This window comes from Pithys albifrons, chromosome 5 (assembly GCF_047495875.1).
Source record: "Pithys albifrons albifrons isolate INPA30051 chromosome 5, PitAlb_v1, whole genome shotgun sequence".
Lineage (NCBI taxonomy): Eukaryota > Metazoa > Chordata > Aves > Passeriformes > Thamnophilidae > Pithys > Pithys albifrons.
In genome coordinates, this window is record NC_092462.1 from 62,594,344 (window position 1) to 62,614,897 (window position 20,554).

General features: G+C 37.8%; 1 protein-coding gene across 1 annotated transcript; it reads left to right on the top strand.

The window, feature by feature from the left end:
- Nucleotides 1-9: 9 nt before the first annotated feature.
- On the top strand, nucleotides 10-18,176 carry ZBTB49 (zinc finger and BTB domain containing 49). The gene is made up of 8 exons (XM_071556803.1): nucleotides 10-113; nucleotides 1,599-1,772; nucleotides 3,642-4,747; nucleotides 9,965-10,011; nucleotides 13,800-13,873; nucleotides 14,586-14,668; nucleotides 14,757-14,918; nucleotides 16,837-18,176. Exons 2-8 carry the CDS (start codon nucleotides 1,621-1,623, stop codon nucleotides 17,499-17,501), a joined length of 2,289 nt encoding a protein of 762 aa, XP_071412904.1. The 5' UTR covers nucleotides 10-113; nucleotides 1,599-1,620; the 3' UTR covers nucleotides 17,502-18,176.
- Nucleotides 18,177-20,554: the final 2,378 nt, after the last annotated feature.

Genomic DNA, 20,554 nt, shown 5'->3' on the forward strand with positions numbered 1-20,554 from the left:
ACCCCGGCCCGTGCTGCCGCTGCACAGCGGAACGGGAAGGGGAAAGGAAAGGGGAAGGGGCGGTGGCGGAAGCGGCCGGTGGCGGGGATGAAGCTGGGAGGTGGCCGGAGCCGGTAAGCGCGGGGCAGGGCCGGGCGGGCTCCCGCCCCTCGGCCGCTCCCTCGCCTCTGCCGCGCCGCGTCTCCCTGAGCGCTGCGTCCCGGCCGGGCCGTGCCCGCGGCCCCGTTCCTGCGGCAGCCGCTGCTCCAGCACCGGCCGCTCGCCCGCCCCGTCCCGGGCACAGCCACCCTCCCCTCTGTGCCTGACCGAGACAGACCCTCCCGCTGTCCCGCTCTCTGCGGCACCTCGAGCCTGCGCTTAGCTGGGCGAGCCTTGATCGTACTCGTACATATGGAACTTAACCACAAATAGCGGCCGTGTTGCGGCTGCTCTCGCGTCCGCGACCGACTCTCCGCGTCCGGGAGCGGCTCCCCCCGTCCGAGTCTGGCTCCCCCCGTCCGAGTCTGGCTCCCCCCGTCCGAGTCTGGCTCCCCCCGTCCGAGTCTGGCTCCCCCCGTCCGAGTCTGGCTCCCCCCGTCCGGGTCCGGCTCCCCCCGTCCGGGACCGGCTCCCCGCGTCCGCCTTTCCCGCTGGAGGCAGGCACCTGGGGGCTGAGTGGCAAGTCACTGGTTGTCGAAGTATTTCCAGGGTAGAGAAAGCAATTATTTAATAAATTAGGTGTGGGATCTTTATTTTAAAGCCGAATAAAAGATATGATGAGCACTAATAAGGAAAATATAGAATGTAATAGCCCACGGTGTCATACAGCAGGAGGCGGTGAACCGCAGAGTAACGGGATAAACTAACGTGGGGAGCCTTTAGCACTCTGAGTGTTGAGAATGGGGCAACCACTTTTGGGTCATGTTTAACCCAAGGAGGTCTTTCCACTTCCTTCATTAGTTAGAAGACCAGAAGTTCTAGTTGCCTGAATAGTTAGAACTCTCACAAGTGTGTAGGGGAAGAATTACATCTTTCTTCCAAAAAAGGAAGTATAGAATTGAACATCAACATTTGCTGTGGGAATGTTACTTGTATTTTCAACCTGTTCAAAGAAAGGATTTTTTCACTTATATTGTATTAAAAAATAGCATATTACTGTATCTAATCAGATCCACTTGGGGAATGTACACAAATAAGTCTTCCATAATACTAGTACTATGTTCTACCCTTTCAGTTTACAGGGCAAGGAAACTGAGGTTTTCTCTACAGATGATACTGGTTTTGTCTTAGAGTCTAATTCTTGTCAAAGTTGTGTAAAATGGGGGGTGATTTTTTGCTCTTATGGAGTTCAATTTATTGGCAGCACTATTAGATTTTTGCAGAAACTCTTTGCTGTAAACAAAATCAGTATTTCCTGTATATATTGCTGTGCATCTACTGGTGTGTAGTACTGTGACTCATGTTTAATAAAAAAATGTTATTACAGCTCACACTGCAGGTGTAAACTGTAGTCTGTTTCCTTTGGGAGCTGAAACAAATTGTGGAAATGTTCTTAATATTTTAAATTAATTTTGCAATTTAATACGTAAAATTCATCATAGCATTTTATTTCATTGTAGGTAATTTAAGTGATTTTCTAGCATGGACACTGTTGCTAGCCATAGTTGTCATCTTCTGCAGCAGCTGCATGAACAGCGCATTCAGGGGCTTCTCTGTGACTGCATGCTGGTGGTAAAAGGTGTCTGCTTCAAAGCACACAAAAACGTATTAGCTGCTTTCAGTCAATATTTCAGGTATGTGATAGAAAATTCTTCTTTTTAAAAAGTTAATTAAATGCTTTTGCTTGAGGTTTTCTTTGAGAGGAATATTTTTTCTGCTAGTTTCAGAGTAAGTAACTGTTGGGAACATAATGAGAAAAGGGAAATTGTTTGTCCAGATAAATGTATGTCAAGTATTCATACTATGCTGTTCAATTTTTGGCATTTTCTTGATCCTTATTTGCTTATAGTGCCTCATATAGTGCCATTCTGGCACGGACCTGCATTCAGTGTTTCAGTAAGGGAAGAGAACTGCTTAGAAGGACCATAGTAGAGTACATGAACAGAGCCAGATAAGGGACACAATTGATGAAACATTATCCACTCTGAATAACATGTCTTGTTTCATCACTCATATATTCAAAATTAAATTTGACTGTATAGGTTATTATTGAATCTCTTATTTCAAACAGCTTCTCAGAGACAACAGCTGTGTTTTAAAGTATACAGGTGACCCATTATTCCACATCAGTGATTTCTTTCCCTTCTGCACTGCCCTCAGTTGATCCTCCAAATTATGGGGATGCTGGATCTCTCAACTTAGTGTTTTGCATTAGCTATACTAAGCTGTTAGATCTGGCAGTTTTTAGACCTTGTTTTTTGAAAAATCTCTAAAGCTTTACTACTAATTCTCATGTAAGAAAATTATGTTATGACTAGGGAAAAAAGATAAGAGGTTCCTTTTTCTCTTCTAGTGGTGTAATCCTGCTGCTGAAGTGCAATTATGCTCAAAGAACTGCATTTTTTAAAGTAGTTAAAAAGAACTAAGTGCTCAACTCCTATTAAAATTCAATAGGATATAAATGACTAATTAATTTAGACTCTCAACCCATATCTGTTTGTTACAGTACTGGTTTTAATTTAGATAGGGTGGTCTCAATTTCTGGAAGAATTCAGGTGTGCTCACTGGCTTCAGAGTAGCCTCTGCATTTCTCAAGTTCAGGCATAGTCTCATTTCTTTAATATTCAGAGCTTATTGATATTACGCCCACCTTTAAACAAACCTAATTTGAAAGCCCATGCAGAGGAACCATCAAGTTTGGGGCATTTCCTGGTGTAGGAAAATAACTACATAGGAGTGACCTGACCCTGTTTTTATGTCATTGTTTACTGTAAGAGTATCGGGTTAGACTGAGGATTTTAGTGGGAAGGTGTGAAGTTCTTGATTGAGACAGAATATGAACCCACTTAATCTAGAGCTGGTTGTGCATGTGAAGAGCTATAGCTCTGATGCTGAGAATGCTTTACATCAAATAGTAAGAAGTTTTGCAAATTCTTCTTGCTTAATATTGCCATCTTCTTGTGTATTTGTGGATAAAGAACTAGTACTAAGAACTTTAGTAAGATTTACTGATAAAGTTCAAAGGACAAGCTCAGTTGCCAGAAGAGTTTAACTGACTTTGAGGTCTGTTTTTTTTTTCCACTGGAAAATTTCTCATGTCCTGATTTGTTTGCCATGATGAAAGGAGAAACACCACTCTGAGTAAACCAATTTTTGCAAATTGTCCTTAAATACACCACTGCATCTAATACGTGAAGAACACTGGATAGGAAACTACAAGGATAGGGTATTATTTCAAAACATGAAAAAATACAAAATTAAGTTATATAAAGGATCATTTGCTTTAATTTATACTTTAAGTGCACTATTGTAGGACTAATATACAAACAAGTAATTTAATGGTTTTGGGATTACTGCAAAAATACAGCAATCTAGGTAAGGCCTTAGATTATAAACTGTTGTTTCATACCAGACAGTCTGTTTGAGGTGTGTGTGTATTTTTCTTATTAAAGTGTCTATAAATTATTTCTGTCTGCATTTAAGTATTTGCCTTATTTTATCAGGACCCTTTTCCAGAATTCTTCCAGCCAGAAAAATGATGTGTTTCACTTGGACATTAAAAATGTAGGTGGCATAGGCCAGATCTTGGACTTCATGTACACGTCTCACCTGGATCTCAGTCAGGACAATGTACAAGCTATGCTGGACATTGCGCAGTGTCTCCAAGTGCAAAATGTGCTGAACATCTGCCACACCTTTTTAAAATCCTCTACAGCTGTAGAGCAAGCAGCCAGCATGCCTTGCAATAGTGTATTTTCACTGCAGAATACTCTGTCTACAGATGGCAGCTGTGCCAGTGATGGTTATGGGACAAACCTGTTGCATGAGTGCTCATCTGACACACAAGCCAATAAAGTCTTGGCTGACCACCATTCTCATGCATCACAGTCTGTTAATCTTCATGCGCCTTCTGGGGATGTTCAGAAACAACCGCAAGACTCCTTAGATGGCAACTGCACAGAGCTTCCATTTAAACAACCAAATTACTATTACAAACTACGCAACTTTTACAGTAAACAGTTCTATAAACAAAATGCTTGCTCTGATCCTGAGAGAGGAGCAGAACCATCCTTTTCGTACAACACATCTGCAGAAATAACCACAGTGGAGAATAATTCTTGCACTGTCAGTCACTCTGCGTGTATTCTGGAAGCTTCTGATCATTTACCATCAAACTTTCTGGTTCAGTCTGTCAGTGAAGCTGCTCCAGACCAGGATACAGAAAGCACACTTATGCAGCCCACCAAAGAGATGCGGCTGAAAAAGGCAATACACCTCAAAAAGTTAAATTTTCTAAGATCTCAGAAATCTGCAGAGCAGCTGCCTGAGCCTAAGCGGGACGACAGCAGAGAAGCAGAAGTAATTGAATCTGTAAATGAAAGTACCACAGACATGACAAATGTTAGAGTTCCTGATGAAAAAGAAGCTGAAGATTTCGTGAATTCTGAGAATTTTGAACAAACTGCTGAAATGGAAAGGTCTCAAGGTCCTTTGGAACAAGAAGGACAATCACAGATTCTTCTGTCACAGAGACAATATACTTGTGAATTGTGTGGGAAAGCTTTCAAACATCCAAGCAATTTGGAGCTCCATAAAAGGTCTCATACAGGTACAGTTATCATTTGCTTGGTCTGCAGACCAAATATTTCAATTAAAGAGAGTATCTTGCAGTGTCTCTTGATTCAGAGATGCTGGTTAAGGGTCTACTTTCAAAACGTTGTAGGTTTGTTTAGGTTTTTATTAATGAGTAATCATACAGGAATAAATACTGTAATTCTGAGTTTAGCTGAGAGTTGTAGAAATTATTTATCCTGTGTATTTGTTCTCTGGGCTGCTTTTTTGGAGAATGTTGTGTGAATTCAGTGAAAATGAAATTTCAATGGAAACTTTGTTTTTGTCTTGCATTTAAGTGAGTCATTTCTAGTCAGGTTGTCAGGTGGCCTAGAAGTTCAACTCAGATAATGAAAAGTGTTAATGAATAGATGGTACTACAAGTGTTCTAATACACCTCAGTTCTCTCTGGTCATATATTCATTGTGAGATAAAAGTAATTGGCACTTCATGGTCATTTTTTTTAGCCTGTAGAAGTATGCTTTATAACAGCTTTCATTGTGTTTACCTAGAGAATAAGGCTCTTGCAGACAAATAGGCTGCAGAATGAATGGGAATTTTTAAGTAATTTACTTAGTTTTAAAAACTCACATGTAATATTTTTAAACCTAACATAGATTTATTTCTAAATATCTTTATAATCAAGTGAAAAACAAGACCTGGTCTAACTTTGAATTAATTAATTTATCTGTTCAATTTAACCAGCATACATATACTTTTTTTAAAGAGTTTTTAAGAACCTTAGCTAGTCAGGTAGTACTATGGATTCAAAGTCAGAGATAGCATTATTCCTGACTAAGCTGTTGGATATTTCTTTTTCCCCATATTAAATATACAAACACATCTCTCCCAGTCTTGTCAAATGAATATCACTTTGGAAATGAGCACACACATATTGGCACTTTGACACTGAATATGAAATTTTCTTAGCAGACATGAATTTATTAATTGGTCCTTAATATTAAAAGTTCATTTTTCCATGTTACTAGTAGTAAAATCTTTCCAGAACTTGAAAACACGGACCTTTTGTTTTAGCTTCCTGAAGATTTCCATTGTTACCTTTGACTACTTTTGTATGTTCATGTTTCTTATATTTTTATCTGGTCTCCTGTGAAAGAATTGCATATGTCTCTTTCCTAGATCCTCTCTTTGCTGTGTATTTTTTTGAATCTTTATTATCTGATTTGCACTGAAATCATCAGGTGCATTTCAGTATCCTAAAAATTTCAGGAAAATAAGTGATCAGATAGAAGAGCCTCTAGAAAAGTCCCAACTGAGGGAGAGACTGCAGTAACATGTGAGTTTGTGCCAGAGTATCTCAGAGAGAGAGACCCCACAATTCAGGAATTTCAAGCTGCTTTTCATACACTGTTTTCTTCCAGCAGTTTTCAAAAATTCCAGACTTGAATGCTATATGATGTGGCATCAGCATTCTTCTATGGATGTGCTAAACTGAGAAAAGTTTAAGAGCATAGGTTTAACAAATAATAAGCGTATCAAAGATGGAAAAACTGAGGCAAGAATATGACTAGAAATGCGTGATTGCTTCCCTGTTATTTTTGGGTCATGTTAATTTGTTTTTAAGTATCCAACTAGTGCGAAAAGAGTGTTTGTAAAATTGCAGTGGGAGTGCATAGAATGTTAGTATAGGAATACAGAGCACATCTGTATCGTTGATTTTAGTTACACTGGTACTTGAGTAAAGTAAGTGTATGCTGAAAACCATTTCTATTCATCTGTCACTTCAGCAAGCACAGCACATTGCTAGCTAATCAATTTTATTTAAAAACGTTCGTTTCCTAAAAGTGAGCAAAAGGCTTAGCAAGCAATTACCTATTACAGTGCTCACTGAAAGTCCTCCTGGTCTGGCTTAGTTGAAGAGTGAAGTTATTGAAATGGATCCTTCACACTGGAAAACCCATTTTTAACCCACAAATGACAATTCTTTCAACACAAGTGCCATGGTGGTCTGGTTGTCAAGAAAAAGCCCATGTGAAATTCTCTGTCCCTGAACACTCGGAACTAGTAAAGAATTTACAGGTTTGCATGATTGCATTCATGAGTTGTCTGTGTCAAGGCAGCTATACTGTGTTCAACACAAGTTGTGGTACTGGGATGTCTGGCTGTTTTAATTGTATTGCTAGTGGATATTTAAAGGAAACTCTAAACACAGCTTACTGCATTGACTTTAGGACTGAATTTGACTTGACTGAATGTTATAATTTGTTTTTATTATATTGACCTGTCTGAAAAAAAGTAAGCAAGTATATTTCTCTTGTGTAGTCCATACCTGTCCAAGAACATCCAGTGTTTCTGTTGGGCTTTTTGAAAACATTATCAGGGAACATCTCAAAAAAACACCCAAGACAAATCCAGCTCCATGGAAAGAACCCTTGACAGGATAGAATACAACAGGAGGAGAGTTACACTGTCATAATACATTGTTGATCCTCAGCCTTTTCATTCTGAGCTTTGTTTGAGTAACTCACCAGCATTCCATGCCTTAGTGGGTCCTGTTCCTCACCCCTGTGCTCTCTTCAGGAACACCACTTCTACCTTTCATGCCTTTCTCCTCTGGAGCTGACACACCACTGCTGTGATCCCACTACTGTGTACTTTGTCTTCATCTCCTCTTGCACAGCATTGAACAAGAAAGATGCAATAGGAGCCAGAAAACACAAAGCACTCCAAGGGTTCAAAATTCCCCTGGATGTTTGTTTAAACATTGTCTGAATTGTAGTTCAGTTACTACTTTTACCCAAATTTTCTCTATTGTTGTTGATCCAGCCCTGGTCTTTGAGAAGATTAGTGTCCTCAGATGAAGTTTTTGTTTTGGAACTTACTGACAGTTGTGGAACCATAGAATACTTTAGATTAGCTTGAATCTCTGGAGGTCATCTAGTCCAATCCTCTACTCAAGACACATCAGATTAGATTGGGTTATTTTGCTCATAACCTTGTGTGGTCACATTTTTAATATCTCTGAGAATCTCTAAGGACAGAGATTCCACAACCTCTCCAGGCAATCCATTCTAGTGTCTGACCACTCTTGTGGGGTAAAAGATTATTTTTCTTTTATCTAATTGGAATTTCTCATGATCAAACTTGTGCCTGTCACCTCTCATGATAAAACTGTGTCCCAAGAACAACCTGGTTACATGTCTTCCCATGCGTGTAGACAGTAAGATTTTCTGTTTGCCAACTTTTCTTAAGGCTCCAGGTACAGTCTCACCAGTGACAGGCAGAGGAGAATTATCTTCACTTTTCCAGCTGCCCTCTTACTCATACACCCTGAGGTACAAGGAGTCCAATTGCTTCTGAACAAGAGGGTACTTGATTAGCCCAGTGGTTTGAAATTTTACACAAATGGTTCTCCAAAACCTAATTTGATGTTTCTTTTCAAACAAAACTTTTGTTTTATCTTTATCTTGGGTGAAAAAACTTCCAACTCTTTGTACATCACTACAATAATGAGGCTGCATGCAGCCTACAATAATAGTTTTGAGAAATTTGAGCTTCCAATTCCCTTCCTACCCCTCTAGTCATTTCAGAGTGGATTCCTGTACAGATATTAGTCTTTAGGTCTACAGTAACTTTTTTTGGGTGTAGATAATTTCTGCAAAAATTGCCAGTAATATTTTTTTATTCTTCCTTTCAAATCATCTCGATGCTTTGACAGTTTTCAGAATCTTTCCCAGTTGCCATGGATCTGATTCCCTGTTGGTTTCATTTTTGTGTTGTCAGTACCAGAATTTTTAGTGTTTTGCAAGTTTAGAGCCTTAATGAAATTAAGCCTCAGTGAGTTTTAGTTGAGTTTCTGGTTTCATAATTGTAATCTTTAATTGAATGAAAGTTTTTTTAAACCACCAGAAGATTCCAATTCTTCATTTAGTAGACAAAGTAAATAAAGCCTCAAGTTGTCAGATTAACTTCAGGGTTGCTATCTGTGAAGTGACATAACTGTATATTTACTCTGTTTTAAGATCCAAAGAGAATTGCACTTAGTCCTTAATCCTAAAATATGTTGAAAGAACTTTATCTGTATTTGGAATCAAGAAAGGAAAATGGAACTTCAACACCTGGCTATGGTAGATGTTGCTTGTAACACTTCCAAGGAAGGAGAAAAAGTACTGATGTAGAGAATAGTTGGTGGAAGAGAAGCCAAGAGGTATTCTGTAAAGTCAGGAAAACTGTCATTAAAAAAGTGAATAAAAATCTTCAGACACATTTTTTGAGTCAGCACCAAGATGAAATACTGTGTAAGATCTCTTTTTCCCTTTGGAAACATCTGCTTTCAAAATCACACGGATTTACCCTTGTTTTGTTTGCCCTGTGCCTGGGGGCCAGGTTATATATGTCCTTTACATGTACAGTTAGAATTATGAAAGATGATTAGAAGTCTGACTGTCATTGAATTTAGTGGTACTTGAGCATTATTCTTGTTTTAAAAATTCTAGAAGACGCACAGAGAATTTTATCAGTTGTGTAAAAACTGGGAAATGAAGAAAAACATAGACATAAACTTTATTAAACACTGTGGAGGACAAAAAGTTATTACAAAAACTTGTATTGACAGCTAGAGAATTAAAGTATTGTGCAGTTACATTCTAGATTGAGAGTCAAGTTATTTTGAAAAGTTAAAGTGGGCTGCACTTGTGTTTTACTAAAGCTGCTCATATGTTTTTGGAGATTCAAGAATACCACTTCTATATGTATAAATTCATAAATTTGGAGAAAAATACTTGGGTAAATCTTCAGATATATAGGAGGAGAATTTGAAGGCAAGTGTAAGGAGGTGAATGGCTTCATGCTCAGCAGAGGTGTATGGTACACACTGAAACTGGAAAACAGAATCCTTTCAATGCACTTCCCATCGTTGCTGTAGGACCTGGTCATCTGTTCTGTTCTTCCTGGCGATATGATACAGCTTTCATATGGGAAAAAGTTTTTCAAATAATTAAACCCCACACCCATTCATAACAAAACTCTTCTACCTACTTGAATGATAAATTCAATGTCTGAGTAAGTCTGCCTTACAAACTTAATGGTAAATACTGTACTTCCCTCTTGAATTTCCCCTTAAATAAATGGGTAAGTGTCCTTTTGGGGATATTTTTGCTCTTAGGTTACGTGTTTTAAAAGGAAGTGTACCAATTTAAAACATTTTTATTCTATTGCAACTATTAGAAGTTCTCTGTTCTGTTTCTTCTTTTAGGTGAGAAACCTTTTGAATGTAACATTTGTGGGAAACACTTCTCACAGGTGGGAATATTTTATATATTATGGTACTTAGACTTGAAATGCATCTATGTGTTTATTCTAAAAAACTTGGGCTCAAGTCTATAGATTAGATGTTTTTTTGTTCAGACAGACTTCACTTTAGGGATATATTATTAAAAAGTCTTCTTTGAAAATAGTATGTTAGATGTTTTAGATTTCTTTGATGCATTTTGCATCTTTGATTCTGTCTGCTCTCAATGGATACGTTACGTCTTTTACCTTCAAATGAATGTTTTAACTATCCAGAGCCACGACTATATTCAAAATATAGAGAACATTCATTTCCAAACTGTTCCTTTGTCTTATGCTTAGGGATGTGTTGTGAATAGCATTTTTACAGTGTCTGAAAAAAGTACACATTCAAATTTTATATGATGTTATATTCACAATAGAGTTTCATCTTCCTAAATGGCATAAATTATTATGCAGATTTGAGTCAGATAAAAAAAGTTTGTATCCATATAATTGGGCTTAGTTTCCTTCAGTGAGAACATCACAGTCTGTCTGAAGTGACAGAACTCAGCTGTGGTTTAAAAACAATCTCTTATGAAATTCTCTACTTACATACAGAGCCTAAGCTTTGGCTGTCTCAATTTGCCCTCCAATTCTTGCTTCCTGTTCTGGATACAGCACTTAATTTGTATTTCTACAAATTTGGTGCCTAGTTGTCTCATATTTCCAAAATGTCTATTTCTTTTCTGTTTTCTTGTTTGGAATGTGCACATCTAAATATAGGAGACAATAAACAGGTGCATAGTTTTATACTAAAAAATGCACTAAAAATTTTATACTAATTATTGTTGAATAACTTTGGTATTTCTTACAGGTCCTGGTTTAAGAATTAGAGTTATGTGCTCTTTGTCTACCCCCCCCCACCACTGTTTGTTCTTCTCTTGTGTCAGTTTCATAGTCCACCAGTGGGACTTGTTTGACCCAGGAATCTGATGCAGTTGCATCGTCCACTTTGTTGCCTAATACAAATATAAGGCTGCATAGAGTGAACAGTACTGTTCAATTGTGCTTATTGAGCCATTCTGAGCAAAGCTGGGTCTGGTTATTAGGGAAAGTAGTGCATTTTTGTTCATTTTGATGACTGAACTTAGAGTTACTAAAAACAGAACATAGATAGTTGCAAATTCTATTAAAAGTACTTTTGGCAAGTAGAGTGGTATTCTGTACCACTGCTGTGGGGGAGAGGGAATATAAAAGCTTCACACACTCAAGAGTGTCTGACACACATGACAGACACCTTATGCAACATGCTTTATTCATCTTTAATTGAAAAGCAAACCTCCCAAAAAATGGAAATTTCTGTCTTTTAATTAAACACACTGAAACAGCTCTCTTCCCTCCATGTTACCTCACTTGCCGTAGGCTAAAGGTAGATATATATGGATGGACAATCCCTACATCAATCCCTACATGTCCAGCATACCAGCTACAGCATTTAACTTGGGTGCTGCTCTGGTCATAAAGGGCTCTTGTGTATTCATGAGGTGCCTGCTTTTGAATCCTGCAAATGAGTAAGACGCCACCTTCTAGAAAGTAAAATGCAAGGTTAATTACTTTTTACTTAAAAAAACATGTCTGATCTTGATCTTCTGCATCTGCAGGCAAAGAAGTAGAAACACTTTTGTTTAAGCCTTCATGTTCTGTACTTTTGAGACAGTGCAGTCCGTGTGCCTGGTGGTCTGTCTGCTCCTGCTGAATGTGACTGATGTTCTGTGCCTTGGAATGTGGAGCAGAAAGTGAAGGAAGTAGGGGAAATTGACATGGGAACTTATAGTTGGGAACAAATAGCCATAAAGGTGTTTGATTTTTTTTTGAGAAACAGGTTCCTTTTGTACTTCCCAGTTCGCATCTTCCCTTACTACTGGCACACAGCCTGTTGGGATGTGAACCTTCTCTGGCTGGTGATCCAGGATATCATGTTTTACCTTCTGCAGAGCTGCTTTTGAGTGTCCCTATGCTTAGATTCTTTTGCTTTGAAAGTATGCCAGTTACAAGTGGACTAAATCTAGCTTATCTCTTTAGGCTCCAAATTTGTGAGGACTGTTACTCAACGAGAATGAGGATTCTTCTGAGCACTTTTTTCCTTTCTCTGAAATGCTAGCAAAAGTCCTCTTAGCGCTTTTTCATTGGCATGGTGTGTGCTGCTTTAACCAAGGTTGTGTGCTAGCTTTAAACCTTGAAGAATACAAGCTAATGACATTTTCTTTTTGTCTTAGCACAGTTAATAGCAAGCTTTGCCCTCAACAGGAGGAAATGATATGGGCTTGTAATAAAGAAATGGATGTACTTGCTGTTTTCTGTAAAATGTTTTTATTCCTGCCTAAAATGCCCTGTATGAGAACTGTTTTGGAATAGCTGTTGGATTTCAAATTCATCCCGTCTTTATCCAGAATAACTTTCAAGTGCCCATTGTAGGGTTTCTTTTGTGACGTGGAGAGTAAAGGTTCTGTCTTTTGCTTGTTTACTCTCAGATGCACCACTGAATAAAATTCCTTATCTTTGGAAAGCAACAGTTATTCCATGGTTTGTCTCCTTCCGCAGGCATAGGTGCCTAATGCCTCTCTCTGTATGGATTTCAGGATTATAAAGTTTGGCCTCAGAAAACAGAGGTTCAGTCACACTGTTCTCTGAAAAAATTTACAGGGGTTAGAGAGTTTTCGGGGGGTTCAAACATTGATACGTTGGATATTGTCCTCTGTGTGTGTCTGCAGTACTTGAGTTCTGGTATATTATAAGCTCTGATTACAGTGATGGATCATCACAGGTAATTTATTATCTAAAGGAGTTAGAAGAAAATACTGTGGGTCTTATTTTTGTTGTCTTACTGTGAATGAGGAGGACATGATAATCTTGACATCCCAAATTTTCCTTCCAAATGGGAAGGATTTAATGTTCCTTTAGTGTACTTAAATAAAACCAGGCTGTTACCAATCAAACAGAATGGAAGAGTTAAAAACTGACTACGGACATATGCACAATTTAGGAACATGAGTTCCTCTATCCACACTAGCTGTATCTTGTGCTTTGAGAACTGGATTCTCAGTGCATTAGCCATTCAGAAGCACCAATGGCTTTAAAAACATTGTAAAAACAGTTGTACTCAGAAGGTTTTATCTAGTCATCTGGTTTGCCTGCTATACTACCATGATCTTTATAGGATTGAGAGAGCAAAGATAAATAATAAATTAGTTACCAGTAATCTCATTCATTCATTTCTGTACTTCCTTTTCTGTTTTCTTTTGATATGAGTAAATATTTATAGGTTTGGAGCACTTAGCTCTGAGTATTTACAGACTGAAAAATATTCACCCTATTCTTTTCTTTCTAATCTCCTGGTGGGTGAATTCAGACATTCTGGTATAACAATATTTTAATTGTAAGACAGGGAAAATGAGACTAACATGAACCATATTACTAGTAAGTTTTGTTTTCCACTGCATTCTAGATAGTGTAATTTTCATTTATAATTGGATCTGTTTTCAACTTGAGGTCTTTCTTTTCCTTTAACATTTGATCCTAGGCTTATTTTTTATTTTTTTTCCATATTTCTGTTCTCAACAATATATAATTGCATACATAAACAAGTACATGGTAATCTGTCTTTAGCAGATAAGAAGGCTTGAGTTCATATGTGCTTTGTAGTCTTCACTGCCTTAGAAGTAGGAATAAAAAGCCAGTCTCATAGTTTCCATAATTGTTTTTTTATCTGTATACAACAGGCTAGCTGAATTTAAATGCTTAAATTACTGTCCCTTCAGGCAGGTAATCTCCAGACACATCTACGTCGGCATTCTGGTGAGAAGCCATACATTTGTGAAATCTGTGGGAAAAGGTGAGTAGAATCATAGTAAAATTAACATGATAAAATTTGGTCATGTTTTTCTAGTAATCTTCATGATAAACTAAGGGCCAAGTGCTAAGGCAACATGCTGCTCAATTTTGTTTGGAAGACACTGGGTTTAAATGTGTACTGATGGGATTAAAATACATCAATATCTGCAGTTGTCCTGTTGCAAGTTCATAGTAAGATAATCATATCACCGTAGTTTGTGGTGTTAGTTTTTTGCATATTGGCATGTAGTTAGGAATATATGTTGTGTGTATTTTGAACAGTGTAAGTCATAATAAATCATGTGATTTTGTACCTTTCCCTCATATTTTTTTCATTATTTGGTGATACAATTTTTTTTTACATTTTAGGGAATTGTGAAGTATGGGAAACTTGACAAATTTGAGCAAAACATTAAATAATTCTGCCTTCCGGTAGCTAATAGGTGACAGAAAATACACTAATGCAGGAGTAGCATAAAATGCAGAATGAATTAGTAACATTAATGGTAAAAAGGTTTTTGGATGGTTTTTTCCTAGCATAAATTTAATTGGACATTGCCAGTTTCAAAAGCTTTTTCTTAAATGCATCCATTTATGTGTGTTTTAGATCTTTATCTTTGTTCAAAACATCAGGCATTTATTATAGTCAATTTCTGCATGATACTTGGTATGGGAAAATAATAGGTCTTGTAATGACACTAGTTGTGTTACAGATTTGCTGCTTCTGGTGATGTTCAGCGTCATATTATTATTCATTCTGGAGAAAAGCCTCATCTCTGTGATATCTGTGGCAGAGGTATGTAAGAACCAACATTTCTGCCTCTGAGGTTTCTTGACTGAAATGTGAGGAGTCATTTTAATCTCAGTCTGTCATATTTTTTTAGGATTCAGTAACTTCAGTAATTTAAAGGAGCACAAAAAGACCCACACAGCAGATAAAGTATTCACCTGTGATGAATGTGGGAAGTCATTTAATATGCAACGAAAATTAGTAAAGCACAGAATTAGGCACACTGGAGAGAGACCATACAGCTGTTCAGCATGTGGTAAGATTTACCATGCTTAGCTTGATTGTGTCTTTGCTTTTTAAATGATAAATAAAATTTCTGTTGTCAGCAGAATAACAATTAACCAAAATGGTGTCAAATTGAAATACTGTGTTGTGAAAGTTATTCACAAAATCTTTGGCTTCCATACTTCACAGTCTTTCATTTGTAACTCCAGTATCTGGCATATATTTAAAAGAGAATTTCAGTTGAAGAATAAAGGAAATAAGAGGAATTAACATTGTATGTGTATATGTTTGCTAAAATATATAAAATATGTTTGCTTCAAAAATAGATTTATTTTCAGAATAGTCCTTTTTGATGGAAAGTTAAGTTTGACATCACTTGGCTATTGATGGGGTCTTTTTTTACCCCCATTTGAGTACTGTTTGGTTTTAACAGCATTCACCCATAGAGTTTGATAATAACAGCCTTTTGTTACCTTGCTGCAATCTCTGGAATAAAATCAAAACTTAACCGATGTTTCTTACCAGAGAATACCTATTTTCAGAGCCTGTTAGGCCATACATCCAAGTGCTCTGAAAATGGCTCTTTGATCAATGATTCATCCTTCTATAACATAGTTCTCAGAAACTGCATTATCTATCCTGATCTCATATGTTACTTATATTTTTGCCCTTAAATGCTATTTTGATATAATTTCATTTATGTTTTAAGAAATCAACTTTGGAGGAGGGTAACTTTGTATGTTCAAGTCCAAGTGCAGTATGTTTTATTTGCAGTATCTTGAGGCACACGAAAAAGCCAGTATTGTCAGGATGTCTTGCATTAGAATGAGGAAATACAGATATGCAGGATATCAAAATATAAACAATCAGTTGAGTTGCTGTAATTAAAACAGACTTGTTTTCATCTCCTCTTGTAGTGGTGTTTTGTATACTTTTCCTTACTGAGAAGGCAAAAATTGTGCAAAGAGGATCCAATCAAACATTAAGAAATCATTCACATTATGCAAAAAATGCAGATGTATTACTCCAGTAATTTGTAATATTACCTTTACCATTTAATGGCTGTTCTGAAAGTAAATCTGTTCTGTAAAATAAAAAGTATGAATCTGAAAATTGAGACTGCAATTTTAGTAGGTGTTCATTTAATAAAGTTCATATTTATTGAAATCTGCCCTCACAAAATAAATTATATAAAACTCACAAACAGGTACCAGCTTACTTCTACTATCTTAAAGAGTGTGAGGGATCTGAATCATGTAGCAATTCTGGAAATTAATGCTCTCTTGTTCTGCTTGTTCTTCCACACTTTGCCACAGTTCAGCCTCAGACACTGTTTTCTTTGCGGCATTGTCACTGAGCTTATTTCAGTCTGTGGTTCTGCAGACAGGCAAACAGTGGAATATATTTTTGTATTCTAATATTTGCAGCAATAGAAATTATAGTTCTCATTCTCTGGCTAGAATATAAAAAAAGAATTGCTGCATCAAAGTTAACAAAAATGGTAATTTTGTGAGCTCTTTGAGAGTAGTTCCTTGGTAATGAGCAAACTATTTCTTTCTATGATGCAGCTCTCACTACAAGAATATAATTAGTTTATCAACATACTGTTTTTTCCGACAAATTAAATTAATAATTAAATTGATAATTTAAAATTATCGATGCAAACTGAGAGCACTCACAACTTTCAAGTACTAATGGATATTCCTGTCTCTGCAGACAAAAGCTAAACACACTAGTTTTAAAACACAAGTTAAAATATTGGATCAAGAAGATGACACAAGTTAATGGAATTATAAAAATAGATGGAACTTATTTGAACCTGTTCTAGATAGACAAATTACCACGACTGGGACATACCATACCTTATTGCTTGATATTGTCTCTTATTAAAACATATTTATTCACTTGTGTTAGGAACAAAATTGTAATCTATCACTTCTGTCTTGTAGGGAAATGTTTTGCAGGCTCTGGTGACCTGCGGAGACACGTGAGGACTCATACAGGAGAAAAGCCCTACACTTGTGAGACTTGTAACAAATGCTTCACTCGCTCTGCTGTCCTGCGGCGGCACAAGAAAATGCACTGTAAGGCCTCTGAGGAAGGGCAAAACACACTCGATGAGTTTACTCCAGGGATTGAAACTTCCGACCTTGACAAGTCTCAGAGTTGTGACTCTTTTGGCCAAGAAATGTCTGTTACATTGTTACCAGCGTCTGTTAAGTTTCCCATTCGTCCAACTGGAAATTCCACTGAATTTGATAGTTCTGCGGATTCTTACTGTAAGGTGCGATCAGTGGTTCAACACCACGATTCAGCAAACCAGCAGAAACTCAGTGTGGATTCTGCTAAACTCCCAAAAGCTCAGACTCAGCAACCACCACCATATGCTTATGCAGATGTAGATGTGTCTCCCACAGAGGAACCCTTACAGTCGGATAATATTCCCATGATTCGCTCCTCCATGGTGAGCTTGGACAGCCATTGCAATGACCCACTGGGCAGTCGTACATCATCTGCCACATACAAGAGTAATGACGGACCCTTCTTCTCCAGCATGACCCTCTGGGGTTTAGCGATGAAGACCTTGCAGAATGAAAGTGAGTTGGAACAATGAGGGCTCAGGTGACTGTTCCAAAACTTCCTAGACGCATTTCAGGCTCAAGTGATTGCAATTGCACTGCAGCATAGAGGGATCTGAGCTGATTTTTAATCCAACTAGTTTGGATACTGATAGGAATCAAGATATGCATGCCCAGAACCCTGTGTAGGCTGCCTTTATTTACACTGCTTCCCAGCAAAGTTCAAATCTACTTTTGGGGACCTTTGTTGTTCTGTGACTGCACTGTGTAGCTCATGTGTTGCCATGATTTACTAAAATTTGCCATTTACTAAATCTGCCATTTAACTTGGGATTTTTTACCTGATAATGAGGAAAGGATGGCCAGTGTCTAATTTCATTCCAAGTATGGGTCATCAGAACTCTGTAAGGGCGTAGATATGACAAGAGAAAAATACTTTACAAGTCCCTAGTGAACCTGAGTTTCAGTAGTGGCTTTCTTACCAGTAGGGTCATTGGTTTACAGGATTTCAGTATTGTGACAGTAAGTTGAAATGTTAAATACTGGATAATATTTGTGATAGTGCAAAGTAACTGTATATCTAGAAACTTTATTTTTTTACAATAAAAGCTTTTTTTAGTATTTTATAAACTATTTTGCACAGCAGATTATTTGTACAATGAAAGCCAAGATCAAGACACACGAATAAAGGGAAGTTGGTTTACACCGTATCTTAATTGCTCCATGTGTTTCATCTTTTTATGAAAGAGCTTCAGTAACAGTGCCATCTATTCCAGGTATCTTTACAAAGTTAATGGTCCCTACTGCAAGAAGAGCTGCACTGAAAAATAAATGCAATCAATACACCAGTAGGTTGTCTTGTACTTCAGCAAATGAGTATGAAACATTGGCTAATTCATGGAATAAATAGATGTTACAGGATAGAAACTTTGCTTAGAGGCCTTTTCCTGCTTTGTGCTTTGAATCGTTGCATTCATTTTCAGTATAGATGTGTTGCAGCATTTCAAACTGTTTGCTACACAGACACTTGAGATTTACTGGCCTTTTCCAACCCATCAAAAAGCATTGTGAAGCCTTATGCTTAAACCTTCCTTACATACTGTAGTTTCTGAAGTGAAAATATCCTTACACTGTTTTCTGAAGTTCATTCATAGGCTGGAAGGTCTGTTTGAAGTACATACTTCTTATTTCCTATAAGGGGTCTCAACATTTGTAGGCTGAGAAGTAGGTTTGAGTGTTTTGTAACAGCTAACAAGATCTATTATCACCACTATTTTAGTAACACTGCAGTTCCTCTGCTTGAAAAAATTATATTTGTATAAAACTAACAGCTGGAACTGTCTAGTAATTAATATATAGTGCCATATATTCCTGGTATTAGAAAATACATTGTCGCTTGTAAAGTACAAAGATTCAACTCTGTTATGGTTGTCTGGTTCTTAGTAAAACAAGAATTAGTTTTGCTACAACATGAATGTAGACCAGAGGTGACTTACAGTCCACCTCTTGCATTCTGTGGAATTTCAAAGCTTGGAAAATACAGTATTTTTTCATATTTTTAAAGTGCTCACCACTTTTTCCCCCCCATGAATTCAAAACTAGCTGTTCTATTTCTTGTTGTGTTGACACCATGTGCTGCAATTTGTGTCTGCACTTCCTTTACTTTGTCCCTGTACATTCCTATTTTTAACTGCTTTCAACCTGAATTGAAACGGGAAAGAGAGTGTTGCCAGCCAGAGCATTGCAGTCTTCAAACAAAAGGGGCAGCACATTACATTGTCTGTGAAAGTCTCAAAACATACACATTTCTCTCAATCATCATTAAATGTTATGAAAAATTTGTCACTATACCCACATACCAGTTAGCAAAAAAAACTGTATCCAGATGCACTGGAGAGCAAATTGGGATTTTTTACACCTTTCCTTTCTTGTAGTGCATATATACTAGGAAGCTTGAGAACATCTCTCTTTTTCCAGCCAGTGAAGTCAAAACACAGATTTGGCAGCATGTGTGTGTTAAAAGAGAAGCAGGGAACACTTTATATATGTGAACCCTCATCTCTCCCCTCATTCATTGTCTTTTGCATTATTTTTCATTGAACACTGCAGATGTTTCTGGGAATTATCCACATGCTGTTCAATCCAGGTATTATGGTTTTGTTGCTCACAACAGGTGCTCATGTTCACTCTCACTCCGCCTTCCTTGCATGACTGCCTAAGGCAAAAGGTGGGTATCTTCTAGTCACTAGCTCTGTAAGCTTCCTCTTGTCAGAAACTGTTTTTAAATTTACTTATCCTAAGAGAAAATAGAAATTTGATTGTGTTCCCCCCAGAATTCTTTTACTTAGAAAGGCCAAGCTGCCATTTTTGAACCTCCTAAATTTTAGTTTCCTCTCGTTCTGCAGTGGTTTTGCTTTCTCTGTGTTATTTTGGAGGAGTCATTATAGGAACAGTTTAAAACAAACCACGTTACAACCTCTGTGCTTTTCTAACAGTGTTGAAGCTCTGTACACTGGTTTGGAGGAACGTGTAAGACTGTCTTAAAGTGAAAATGGCACCTTGAGATACTTGTAAGCACACAGATTAGATTGCAGGTGTCAGGTGCCTTGTGCCAAGAGGACAGCTCTGTTGCACTAAGTACAATTTCCTCTGCTTGGCAATTGTCCTCGTTCAGCAAGCTGAGAACAGTTTGTCACTGTATGGGTGTGACCAAAGCTGTGTATTTTACACCCTTTATGACATTTCCATGTACTGTTAAGCATGGACCATTTGCAGCAGCTGCCCAGGGCACACCTGACCCCTCAGGTTGTGAGCTGGGTGTTAAAGAACCCTGTGAGATAAGAGCTGTGATAACTCCCCTCTAGGAAGTCGTTAGCACCTTCACACCCAGATTGAGGGGGTGTGTCTGCTAATGGGCAAGCAACAATTCCAAAATACTCCATGACTCACAGAGTCAGATCACCCATTGTGTAACTTCCCGCCCTTGGGGAGGTATTGGGTGGTCCCACCTGAACCTGAGGGTACATGATCTTGGGATTTGGGGACTTCTGGGACCACTTGCCATATCCAGAGGAGGACCAGAACCTTG

Excerpts from the sequence above, each read along its gene's own strand:
- ZBTB49 (XM_071556803.1), top strand. The coding sequence starts at position 1,621 with ATGGACACTGTTGCTAGCCATAGTTGTCATCTTCTGCAGCAGCTGCAT. Across the intron at positions 4,748-9,964 it reads CCATAAAAGGTCTCATACAG|GTGAGAAACCTTTTGAATGT; the intron begins GTACAGTTATCA and ends TTCTTCTTTTAG. Across the intron at positions 14,919-16,836 it reads ATACAGCTGTTCAGCATGTG|GGAAATGTTTTGCAGGCTCT; the intron begins GTAAGATTTACC and ends TCTGTCTTGTAG.